Source organism: Manis pentadactyla, chromosome 6 (assembly GCF_030020395.1).
Source record: "Manis pentadactyla isolate mManPen7 chromosome 6, mManPen7.hap1, whole genome shotgun sequence".
Classification (NCBI taxonomy): Eukaryota; Metazoa; Chordata; class Mammalia; order Pholidota; family Manidae; genus Manis; species Manis pentadactyla.
Window position 1 is genome coordinate 40,686,155 of NC_080024.1, and position 13,620 is coordinate 40,699,774.

Sequence of the window (13,620 nt, forward strand, 5' to 3'; positions counted from 1 at the left end):
GGGGCAGCCTAGACTCTTAATTGTATAGACTCTGTCCCAAAATAAATTTGGGAAGTATTAGCTTCTTTGTCACATAATAAATAGCTTTTGAAAACTAGGTGAGGTCAACCTCGATTTAAAAAAGGAACGTACTAGATGTTGTTTTCACTTAATACGGGTTTCTCAACTTCATTATAATAATGACCTAAATAGCATTGTCAGATAGGTGGAGCATTAGAGGAGACAAATTACTTAAATTTTGTCTTTTCTTAAATGTTAAGAGGAGATTAGTGTGAGTAAACTTTAGGTTTCCTCCTTTCTCTGAAAAATAATGGGTCTGTTTGTTATCCTGTACAAGCTGCAGTACTAGCTACCCTCTGATTGCCATCAGCTGTTCCTGATGTGTTCCTTACGTCTCACAGTGTCTTCCTGCTCACCCGTTTTTCTCCTAGCTTTGCCTACTATTGGTTTCAGTTTCCATTTACCTCATCTGGTTCATCTTTTTTTTTTTTTTTTTACATGAAGAGTATTATGTTTACTAGGGTCCCCCCTTCACCAAATCCTCCTGACAAACCCCATTATAGTACTATCCATCAGCGTAGTAAGATGCTGTAGAATCACTACTTGTCTTCTCTGTGTTGCACAGCCCTCCCCAGCAACCCCCACATTATACATGCTAATCGTAATGTCCCCTTTTTCCCCACCCTTATCCCTCCCTTCCCTCCCTTTCTCCCCAGTCCCGTTCCCTTTGGTAACTGTTAGTCCATTCTTAGGTTCTATGATTCTGCTGCTGTTTTGTTCCTTCAGTCTTTCTTTGTTCCTATAGTCTCTGGGTTTGAGGTGAGTCTCTTGTAAGCAGCATAGAGATGGGTCTTGCTTTTTTATCCATTCTATTATTCTGTGTCTTTTGATTGGTGCATTCAGTCCATTTACATTTAGGGTGATTATTTAAAGATATGTACTTACTGCCATTGCAGGCTTTAGATTCGTGGTTGCCAAAGGTTCAAGGTCAGCTTCTTTAGTATCTTACTGTCTAACTTAACTCACTTATTGAGCTATTTTAAACACTGTCTGGTCATTCTTTATTTTTCTCCCTTCTTATTCCTCCTCCTCCATTCTTTATATGTTGGTTGTTTTATTCTGTGCTCTTTTGTGCTTCTTTTAACTGCTTTTGTGGGTAGTTGATTTTATTTTTTGCCTTTAGTTAGTGTTTGGTTGGTCTGCTTTCTTTGCTGTGATTTTATTTTCTCTGGTGACATCTATTTAGTCTTAGAAGTGCTCCCATCTAGAGCAGTCCCTCTAAAATACCCTGTAGAGGTGGTTTGTGGGAGGCAAATTCCCTCAACTTTTGCTTGTCTGGGAATTGTTTAAACCCTCCTTCACATTTAAATGATAGTCGTGCTGGATACAGTATTCTTGGTTCAAGGCCCTTCTCTTTCATTGCATTAAATATATCATGCCATTCTCTTCTGGCCTGTAAGGTTTCTGTTGAGAAGTCTGATGATAGCCTGATGGGTTTTCCTTTATAGGTAACCTTTCTCCTCTCTCTAGCTGCCTTTAAAACTCTTTCCTTGTCCTTGATCTTTGCCATTTTAATTATTATGTGTCTTGGTGTTGTCCTCCTTGGGTACTTTCTGTTGGGAGTTCTGTACACTTCCATGGTCTGATTGATTATTTCCTCCCCCAGTTTGGAGAAGTTTTCAGCAATTATTTCTTCAAATACTCTTTCTATCCCTTTCTCTCTTCTTCTGGTACCCCTATAATGTGGATATTGTTCCTTTTGGATTGGTCACACAGTTCTCTTAATATTGTTTCATTCCTGGAGATCCTTTTATCTATCTCTATGTCAGCTTCTATGTGTTCCTGTTGTCTGGTTTCTATTCCATCAATGGCCTCTTGCATCTTATCCATTCTGCTTATAAATTCTTCCAGAGTTCGTTTCACTTCTGTAATCTCCCTCCGGACTTCATCCCTTAGCTCTTGCATATTTCTCTGCAGCTCCATCAGCATGGTTATGAGCTTTATTTTTAATTCTTTTTCAGGAAGACTGGTTAGGTCTATCTCCTTCTCAGGGTTTGCTTCTGTGATCTTTGTCTGTATCAATTTCTTCTGCCTTTTCATGGTGATAGATATATTTGTGGGGAGCTGGCGTGTGTGCTGGGTAAGAGAAAGTCACTTCTTGCCAGTATATGGCCTTCCTCTCGTGGGAGAACAGTGGCCTCTAGCGACTTGTGCTGGGCAGCTGCGTGCAGACAGGGCTTCTGATCTTGCCCGGCCGCTATGGAGTTTATTTAGCTCTGCAGTTGCTGTGGGCATGGCCTGCCTCAGGCTGCTTCTTGAATATGGCGGAGCCGCGTCGGAGGAGGAACAGGCGGGAGGCTTTTTATCTCTGTGAGGGGCCTCCGAGCTGCGCTGCAGGACTTCGGGCGCCCAGAGTTCTCCCGGATTCGCAGCTGCTGGGCTAAGTGTCCCAGGACGCTTCCATCCAGCTGTGGGGTCCCTGTCCCTTTAAGACTTCCAAAAAGCACTTGCTTTTCTTTGTCCCGGGTGCGCCGGCTGTGGGGACCTGCTCACAGGTCTTACTGTCCTGTTTCCCTAGTATCCAGCACCCCATGCATGCTCTGTGTCTGCGCTCTGGTCCGGATGGCTGGGGCTGGGTGTTAGCAGTCCTGGGCTCCCTCTCCCTCCCCGCTCCGACTCTTCCCCTCCCACCAGGAGCTGGGGTGAGGGGCGCTCAGGTCCCGCCGGGCCGGGGCTTGTATCTTACCCCCTTCGCGAGGCGCTGGGTTCTCGCAGGTGTGGATGTAGTCTGGCTGTTGTCCTGTGTCTTCTGGTCTCTCTTTTAGGAATAGTTGTATTTATTGTATTTTCAAAAATATATATGGTTTTGGGAGGAGATTTCTGCTGCTGTACTCACGCCGCCATCTTGGTTCTCCCTGGTTCATCTTTTGCACCCTAAGAACCCTGGTCTGTTTTGTGTGTGTGCATGTGTATATTTATTTGTTTTATTTTTACATATTTATTTAGGAGTTTTTAAAGATAATCACTTAAGAAATGTTTGTTACATGACTATTCTGCCTGGGTTTATATTAGCAAATATGCATTCATTTACTTGTTGGTAAAGCATATCCTTTGCTATTATAAATACAGGAACTGATGACTCGGTTGTTTCTGAAGATCGACTTAATGAGACTGAACTGACAGATTTAGAGGGCCAACAGGAATCCCCTCCTAAAAATTATCTTTGTGTGGAAGAGGAGAAAATCATGGACCATTCTCACGCTGATGGATTACATACCATTCATGAGCATGACGTCCATGCTGCTGCACATAACCACCATGATGAGGGTAAAACTGTGCTGAGGAAACATAATCATCAGTGGCACCACAAACATTCTCATCACTCACACGGTCCCTGTCATTCTGGAGCAGACCTGAAAGAAACGGGAATAGCTAATATAGCTTGGATGGTAATCATGGGGGATGGCATCCACAACTTCAGTGATGGGTTAGCAATTGGTAAGTGGACTTAAAACTTGGGTATAATTGGTTCCTTAACACTGGTTTCACTCTTCCACTATTTTAGTACTAATCTTAGGAACTGTAATATGTAATACATAAGATAAAAATAGGAGTTTAAAAAATGCACTTTAAAGTAACTGTTGTCATTTGGTTTCTCCAAAGCCTGTGTTAGTATTCTTGATAAGTTTATTTGGGGACATAGACGTATACTTTCAGGGTTTTTCTTTGAACATGTACCTAAATGTTAATAATATACTTCTTCATAATCACTATATTGGAAAATGTATCTTAACATTTTCAAATAGATTATACACCTCTGAATGAAAACAAATTAATTTCAATCTTGGGTTTAATAATTTTTTTACACCTTTGAAAAGGTGAAGAAAAATTCTACAGTATTAAAAATACATTGTACTGAATATATTATATTAGAATCTTGCTACTGTAACCTGATAATACCAGTTTAGGAAAACTTAAACATGATGCAATACATGATTTTCTTTAAGATCCAGACTCCATTAAATAATCACTCAGAGATAGGCTTTGGTTTCTTTCAGAAAGGAGAGACCATATATTTTGAATCCACAGTGGCTGTCAGTGTTAAAGAATAAAGAATTTTACTTGTAGAAAAAGATGGATTTATATCTCTGGTTTCAGTCCTGAAAACCATCAGACAAATATAGGCACACCTCAGAGATACTGTGAGTTTGGTTCCAGACCACGGCAATAAAGCAAATATTGCAATAAAACTCGTTAAATAAATTTTTGGTTTTGCAGTGCATATAAAAGTTATGCTTTCACTATACTGTAGTTTGTTAAATGTACAACAGTATTATGTCTTAAAAAACAATGTACATACCTGAATTAAAAAATACTTATTTGCTAAAATATGGTAACCATCATCTATACTTTCAGCACATTGTAATCACTGATCACAGACCACAACAAATTATAATAATAAAAAAAAAGTTTGAAATATTTCAAGAATTACTAAAATTGTGACTCAGAGTCATGAAGTAAGCAAATGATGATGAAAAAATGGTGCCAATAGACTTGCTTGATACAGGGTTGCCCCAAACCTTCAAATTATAAAAAACACTGTGTCTAAGAAGCACGATGAAATGCACAATCAAATGAGGTGTGCCTGTAATATTTTGTACCATTTATTCTCCAGATCCAGAAAAGCTTGGAATAAGGAGGCTAGTCACATTAATATCTATAAATGCTAATGTGAGAAAGCAAGTTCAATCACAGACTTACATGACTTGAAATTGGTAGCATTAGACTACCACTTAGAGATTAGAGCACTGAATACCAGTACTGTTCCCTAGCTATTAGTGAGTGAGTGAGAAGGCTTCACATAAAAAGAATTGAATTCAGTAGGGAATATTTTTTTCATTGAATAACTCTTTCTCTGGTTGTCACACACATATTTTACCTCAGTATATGTTCAAACACTACAGTGTTTAAGTGAATCATTCATATATTGTGAAATCAGATAAAAGAGACTGTACCTCTCATTACTAGTGAAAATGGAAAAACAGAAGATTGATAAACATCACTTTTTTTGCTCCCCTCCAACTCAGGAGCAGCTTTCAGTGCTGGATTGACGGGAGGAATCAGTACTTCTATAGCTGTCTTTTGTCATGAGCTGCCACATGAATTAGGTAATGCAACCTTAAAATTTTTACCAGATTTCATCAAAGCTAAGACTTCTTTGATTGTAAATGTATCCAGATTTTAGAGATGTTAAAACATAACGAATGGCTGATGGCAAGTATAATATGTCATCATTCTCTTATTTCTTTTATAATCTTTGTTATATATATGTATATAAATTTATGTAAACAATTGTATCCCATTCTGCCTCTGTCTTTAAGTTATTACTTATTATGTTTTTAAACTCCATCCAGGTTACCATGAATTAATTCAATATGTTGCTTCTGCCAAGTACTCAGAGGTGTGCACTTACCCACTTCACGTATTTAGCAGCTGGTATTGGACACACCGTGCCTTTAATTTCCTGCCACCACAGACTTGGTGCTTATAGAGCCCTTATGAGAATGTCTTTTGTTCTCATAACAATTGATGGGCCCTAGGATATGCACACCAAGAACATGCTGTGTCACTATCCAAAATGGTCACACTAGTCACTAACCAGCAATACCTAAACAGAGCTCCTGTGTTTCTATATCCCTGCAAACATTTGGAATTAACTTTCTAATTTTTGCCATTTTAATAGGTGTAAAATGGTACTTTGTTGTTTTAATTGGCATTTGTTGATCTACCGATTATTTTAGTTTCTCTTCATGTGTGTTTTCTTCTTTAAGTTGAAAAATGGAAGTAAAAGATGTGAGGATACATCACAGAAAATATCTGAGGGATGTGGAGATAACATTAATTTCAAAGGAAAACAGCTACCTAACTTTTGAGTCCAAGGAATTTCTTCATGGGCTCTAATTTTTTTTTCTTAAGTTTATTTGCTTATGAAATGGTTTATCTATCATTTGACTATTTAATTGTCTTTATTGATAGTAGCCTTACTTGCTTAGTTTGAATAGAATTTATTCATACAGTTTGCTTAGAAAATTATTAACTGTTCACATAGAGCAGAAAAATCTGTTAGTGCCTACCTGATGCTGATTCTTTAATGCTTGATTCCTTATGGTTTTGTTTACCTTGACAGCTTTGGGCAAGGTAATCTTACATCTTGTTAATGCCACATTTTCTTTTACCCCATCATGATTGTTTTTTGTTGTCTCTTGTTTCAATAATACCAATAGTTTTGATACATCTGCCAGTAAGGTATATGAAATTGACTGGAACAGAATGAAACTAGAGGCATTCTTCAATGTGACTTGTTTATATAATTAGTATCTTAAGTAGCTTCCTTTACCTATAAGGTAAAAGCTTGAGATTCATTAGTCCTGCTTTCAGTGACCTTCATTTCTGGCCTTTACCTACCTTTCTGGCTTACTTGCTATACTTACTGTTGCATAGTTTCTACTTCCTCCAAACACAGTTCACCACACATGCCTGAACCTGTTTCTTTGCTTATCCCATCCTCCACCTTGCTTGTCCTACTACCTCTGTCTCTAGTTTATCCTGCTAAGGTCTTTTCTCTAACTCCGGTATTGTCCTCCAGTGCCCCATGCCTTGTATGACTTTGTCCTCTATATCACTTACTTTCTCCAGGTTCTTCTTTTGGTGCTTAGTATATTTCCACTTTAGATGTCCTATTTCTTTAAATGTACATTTTCTTTATGTACAGACTCTATGTCTTATACCCTTCTCTGCTTTCCTGTGTTAATAAAAGAATGATCTGCCAGATACTTCTTTCAGTTCCATAGCAATACCAGTCAAGGCTTCCTGTCAGTTGTTATACATGAGTAACATTGCCTAATAGTTTTAATTTTTTACCTTTTGTTTTTTTAACTTGCTTAGTAATAGACTTGGATAGTTGTACCACATATCCACGGGTATGCTTAGTAATAGACTTGGATAGTTGTACGCATATCCACGGGTATACTAGGACAATCTTTAACTTCTCTTTATCTACTACTCCTTAAATGGAGTATGTCAGGCAACTTCATGATTAAGTGTGGTTTTACTGAATTGCTCTAACCCCCAGGAATCTTTACTGAATTGGCAGGAGGGAATTTGGAGATTAGAGATGGTTGCCTTCCTCCCACTCACTTCTTTTTGTTTCTGTAGTTTCTTGTTTTAGGAATGACACACAGGGAACGATAGCCACATGCAAAGCAAATGCAGTACGCATCTTAGCGGCTAGGTAAACCCTGGGTACCCAATACAGAGCTCAGGTAAAACAACTGTAGAACTCTGCTTGGGCCAGGACTCCTCAGTGAGACATTCAGACCCCAAACCCCTGCCTGTTTTACCCCACAAACCTGAGGTTGAGTGTTACTATTGCTGTGAGAGGAAACATCAACCCAAAGGTAGTGAGCTTTGCCAGAAGGAAAGGAGTGGGACCTTACAAAATGTTCATTTTCTCCCAATGCCTAGTGCTAAATCTACATAAACTGCCCTGTATGCTAGCTTCATAGGCTCCTGGGGAATAAAGATCATTAAGAAAAGACCCAGCTTTCTCCTCTGGAAGTTACAGAAAAGACTTTGGCCCTTGTATCCATCAACAAGGTAGGAAGTGTTTTACTGACTCCATAACTAAAGGAAGTAAAAAAGAAAAACATGCTTGCAGATCCTAATTTCTGCCTTTAAGGCACAGTGATAAAATAGGGCTGGGTGAATGCCTCTACTCTGATTAGATTACCTGCTCTTACTTGGAGAGGATATGGAGAGAAGCATAGAAATATCTTCCTCAGAATTCCCAAACAAGGGGAAAGCCGTCCCCCTGGAGGCCGACATAGAAGCATGGCAGTTAGAAAGGGGGAGTCATCTCTCCACTTACTGGGTTAAGACGTTGGCAAAAGCAGCATGATATGTCACATTCTAGGATAATTTATTTGACGTGAAACCTCTTCAGCCCTAGTTAAATGTTTTATTATAAATTCTTAAAACTGTTGTGGGATTCCTATACGAAAGTGTTACCCTAAGGGGAAAACCTTGTGTTTAAATTACAGTGCAGTGCAGTGGAGACTAACGCTAAGTCAGTTGGTGACACCAAAAAACATGAAAAACCTTAGTTAAATCTAACAAATGTGCATAGAATCTGTATGTTAAAAGGTACAGATTATCAACAAAAGAAATGAAAGGAGACTTAAATAAGATATTCTAGGTTCATGGACTAGAAGGCCTCAGTAATTTTAAGATGTTAATTATCCCTATTGCTTCAGTGCCTTCCCAATCAATCCCAGCACACTTTTTCAAATGAGTTTTTCAAAATTTTATATGGAGAGGGAAAGGAACTTGAATAGCCAGAAGAATTTTTAAAAAAGACAACAAAGTTTAAGACTTACTAGCAAGCCACAGTAAACAGAGCAGTATATTCGTGAAAGAACAGACATAAGTCAGTAGTAGAGTACTGAGTTTTCAGGTATATGGCAACTTATTTTCAACAAAAGTACAAAGGAAATTTCATGTAGAAAGAATAGTTTTTTCAACAAATATTGCTGCAATAATTGGATATCTACTTGCAAAAAAACCCACAAACAAAAACTCACATCATAGACAAAAGTTGACACAAAGTGGATCATTGATCTAGATGAAGAAACTTAAAACACAGGTTCTCCTTGCTGTCTGAAAGTAGGGCATTCCTATGAAATCTTTCATAAACTGAAGTGGTGTAAAGCAGAGAAGTAATTACCATTAATTTATGTGGAAAAATTGTTTAGCATTCCAAACCCAAAAAATAACCTCCCATAGGCTTTTCTGATGCCTTAGTATGCACAAAAATAAGTTGAGATAAGTACACGTGCTCATACCATTCAAAGCTTTATGGTGGCTTGATACTGAGATGCTGAGTGTCCTCCTTGCAGAAGGAGCTTGCTGGGGCCACTTGCTGCTTGGGTGTGCCCTGCCTCTGTACAGCGGTGGCTGTAAAACAAACACTGAACACTATTTTAGCTTTTTGACTCTTTTCTTAAAAATGAAAATCCTCTTCAGATTTCTTTGCAGTTAGTGAAAACAGGTACTAATATAGATCTTTCATAAAAACAGTGATGTAATGTGAACTTTATAGAAAAATGGGGATACGTGTACCAGACTTGTAGGAAACATAGTGGGAAAATCTTTGTGTACTTGGAATAAGCTAACTAACTGTTTTTAGGTACATCAAAAAAGCATAATTCATTATGGAAAAAATAAAATGGACTCCATAAAAATTAAAAACAGTGCAAGGGACACTTAAAGAGTAAATAGATAAATCACAGAGTGGGAAAAAAGATATTTAGAAAGTACATATCTGATAAAGAGTTTTAGGATATTTAGAGACCTCAACTCAATAATAAGAATACAAAAAAAAAATGGTCAAAAGACTTGACTACGTATTTTACTAAAGAAGTTACACAGGTGACAGATGACCACATGGAATTCCAGGTGCTGGATTTGTTGTTAAGGTCTGCAAGGGGTGTGGAACAGCCAGAACTCTCATAAATTGCTGGTGGGAATGCAATTTCTTATAAAGTTAGGTATACACAGACTGTATGGCCCAGAAATCTAACTTAGATTATTTACATAAGAAAAAGGAAAACTTATGTTGACACAAAAACGTGTCTAAGAATGTGTATAATGGCTTTATTCATAATTGCCAAAAACTGGAAATAACTTAAATGCCCTTCAGCTGATAAATGGTATATAAGCTGTGCGTCCTGTATGGAATATTACTTAGCAGTAAAAGGCAGTAACTTGCTGATATGAATTGTAACATGGATGAGTCTTTACACACATTATACTAAATGAAAAATCTAGACCTGAGGGACTGTGTTACTGTATGATTCCATTTCTGTGATGTTCTAGAAAAGGCAAAACTGTAGGGACAGAAAGCAGATCGCTGGTTGCCTAGGAATAAGGGATCTGAGGGAGTTCGGGTGATGAAGTAGTTCGAGAGTTTGATGAGAGGTATGGTCACATAGTATGTACTTTTTTGAAAACTCATAGAATTCTACATCCAAAAAATAAATGGAGAATTATATATGTAAGTAATATCTTAATTTTTAAGAAGTATTAACTAAAAGTAATTCCTTTGGAATCTTGATTAGTTTTAATTCATGCTGTTTGGTTGTTACTCAGGGATGAAGTAAATCATCTTGCTCTCCAGTAACATCTGGGAAGGCATCAAAGTTGGTATAATTTGTACCTATGATACTTTTGTTCATTTCCTATTAACTAATACTCCATTTAAAACTCCATTTTGAAATTGTAAAAGGAAACAATGTATTTTATAACCAAAAGATACTTCTCTAGTCTTACTTTGTATTATCTAACCCTCTGCTAAATGAAATTGTCCCTTTAGCACTCTTGGTGTGTATTGAAAACACAGCCGAGAAATTTGTAAAAAGAAGCACTTTGCTTAGAGGAAGCTGAAAAAGAAAGGCCAGAAGAAATTAAAACTCTAGGGGAGAGAAGAGATTAAGGCTGATATTGAATCCAAGTCTCGTCAGCAGAATTAAGTTGTTGGGGTCAGAGGGGAAAATGTGTAAGAAGAGTAGTATTAGATGGAAACTGGAGAATGACAATTTAGAAGCCATTGGTACATAATTTCCATAGATGCCTTTACTTTACCCAGAATACTTCAGTATGTAGTTTGTAACAATTTGTTGGAACATGGAAAAATAATGCCTTGCACTAATTTCTTTGTTGTTAACTTCTACTTATCTGTTATAAATTAGGCCCTTGTAACCATAAGAGTTAAAAAAGAACAGGTCATGTATTTTTTAGTCTTGTAAGATCCCTTCTTAAGGGAAAGAAAAGCCCAGTATTCTGATAGGACCTTGTGTTAATTCATACTAGTAAGTGTTCAGTAATTGATTGGCTATTTGTATATTTAATAACCAAAACAGAGAAGTTAAAATTAGTAAAACTATGCTGTTTGATCCTTTAGTTGCAAGACTGATTTCTATCAGTGTTTTGCCCTTCCAGCAACCTCTCAGGAATATTTAATCCTTTTATTTCCCTAGTGTTCCAACTTGGGGCAGGTGAATGAGAAGTCTCTTTATTCTTTATACATTTTTCAGATTTTCAGAATTAAAATTTAATTTTTTTCTGGAAAAAATAAAACATAAATGTGAACAGAATGTAGTATTCCTAAAGAATGTGTTAACCTCTGTTCTTATGCCATCTCCCTTTGAAAGAAGAGCAAAGATCAGAGCAGAGAACTTTAATTGGTTCTCACAAAAAGAGCAGTGACCTAGTTCCTTTTTTCCACTAAAAAATTTTTTTACAGTTCATGTACAACGGTAAAATTGACCTTGCTTTTTGACATACAGTTCTTTGAATTTTAACATTTATATAGAGTTGTGTAACCACCACCACCATCAGGGTAGAGAACAGTTCCATTTTCCCAACAAATCCCCTTCAGCTGTCCCTTTAGTCACACCCCTTTTCCACCCCTACCCCCTGGTAACCACTAAATGTTCTCCATCACTATAGTTTATCTTTTTGAGGCACTCATATAAATGGAGTCATATATGACCTTTCAGACTCTTTCAGCATCATGCTTTGAGATTCATCCAAGTTTTTGCATATATTCAGGTTTACTAAGCAAAAAACAAATTTTCATAAAATTTTAGTTTTTATGGTGTATGCTTTTTATGTCATTCTTAATTTTTTTTATTGTTTTTTTCCCCTAAATTTGTGTATAAAATTTTGTGGTTTTAAAACTCTCATGTTATCTCTTAACTGCAGGTGATTTTGCAGTTCTTCTTAAAGCAGGCATGACTGTAAAGCAAGCAATTGTATACAACCTTCTCTCTGCCATGATGGCTTATGTAGGCGTGCTCATAGGCACAGCTGTTGGTCAGTATGCCAATAACATCACACTTTGGATCTTTGCAGTCACTGCAGGCATGTTCCTCTACGTAGCTTTGGTGGATATGGTAAGATATTTTATATTTTTTATTATACTAAATCTGTAAATAGAATGCAACTTCCAAGAATGGAGATTTTTGGATCTGGTTTGAAAGACTACTTTAAAAAGTATAACCCATTTTAAAGACATGATATATCCTAAATAATCTATTAGGGAAAGACACTTGAAAGGAGCATTCCTTCTTTGGAAACCAGTTGAGATGCTGCATGTAATAATGAAATTATTACATGACTTTGAAGATTTTGTAATATTGGGGTGGAAATGTTTGTTAAGAAAATTATTCTTTGAGTTTGCTTTATGGCAAAAAAGAAAGAAATACTAATGATACCTCTTAAATAAGCCAGTCTTCTGCAGAAAATGGTTCATATTCCAAGGGATTTATGTAATTTCCCTTATTTCTACTTTAATTTAAACTTAATAAATCTAAACATTAACATTTAGTTTTATTTTAATTTTACTTTACTATCCTAAATATTTTAGGCAGTATATTTGCATAACTAGCAACTTGCTGACCTTTTATTTGTATGTTCAGTTTTCTTCCCAGTAGGATCTGTTAGATAGTCTTATTTCAAAATTACCAAGCTAAGGTTTTAATCACAGTATTAATGCTTATTGATTATAGAAAGTACAGAAATTATGAACAAAAAGAAAATGCAAGAGTTACTTATTCTGTACATAGAAATAGCCATGTCTTCCCTCCTTCTCCTCTTGGATTCTTTTTGTAGCCCAAAGCTGCATTTTTTTTTCATTAAAGTATCATTGATATAGTCTTAATGTTGGTTTCAAGTATATAACACAGTGGTTCAACATTTACCCATATTACCAAGTCCTCACCCTCTCCAGTGAGGTCACTATCCATTAATGTAGTAAAATGTTACAGAATCATTAACTATATTCTCCATGCTGTACTACTGTCCCATGACCAACTTATATTGTGATTGTGAATCATTGTGCCCCTTTATCCCCTTCCCCCTCCCACCCTCATCCTCTCCAACTCCTCCCCTTTGGTAACTACTGGACCCTTCTCAGTGTTTGAGTCTACTGCTATTTTGTTCCTTCTGTTTTGCTTTGTTTCATACTCCACAAATCATTTGGTATTTGTCTTTCTCCATGCGGCTTATTTCACTGAACATAATAGCCTCTAGATCCATCCATGTTGTTGCAAATGGGAGGGTTTCTTTTCTTTTTATGGCTGAATAATCCATTGTGTATTTGTACCACATCTTCTTTATCTGCCCATCTGTTGATGGACACTTAGGTTGGTTCCATATCTTGGCTATTGCAAATAGTGCAGTGATAAACATAGGGGTGCATATGTCTTTTTGAATCAGGGATCTTGTTTTCTTTGTTTAAGTTCCTAGGAGTGGAATTACTGGGTCAAATGGTATTTCAATTTTTAGTTTTTTGAGGAACCTGCATATTGCTTTCCACAATCGTTGCACCAATTTACATTCCCACCAGCAGTGTAGGAGGGTTCTTATTTCTCCGCATCATTACGAGCATTAGTTATTTCTTGTCTTTTGGATAGTGGCTTTCCCGATTGGCCTAACAAAAAGTTGCTCATGCTTATATGCAAGAGATTTTTGCCTGTGTTTTCTTCTATGAGTTTCATGGTT

The 13,620-nt window shown here is 36.9% G+C and overlaps 1 protein-coding gene across 3 annotated transcripts in view; it reads left to right on the top strand.

Annotated features, from left to right (window-relative positions):
• Positions 1–13,620, top strand: part of SLC39A10 (solute carrier family 39 member 10) — a 184,398-nt gene that overhangs the window by 159,224 nt on the left and 11,554 nt on the right. For all 3 annotated transcript variants that reach the window (XM_036927901.2, XM_057503727.1, XM_036927898.2), the window contains exons 7-9: positions 3,130–3,498; positions 5,088–5,168; positions 11,821–12,011. In XM_036927901.2, the coding sequence (XP_036783796.2) occupies positions 3,130–3,498; positions 5,088–5,168; positions 11,821–12,011 (641 nt within the window). The remainder of the gene's footprint in view (positions 1–3,129; positions 3,499–5,087; positions 5,169–11,820; positions 12,012–13,620) is intronic.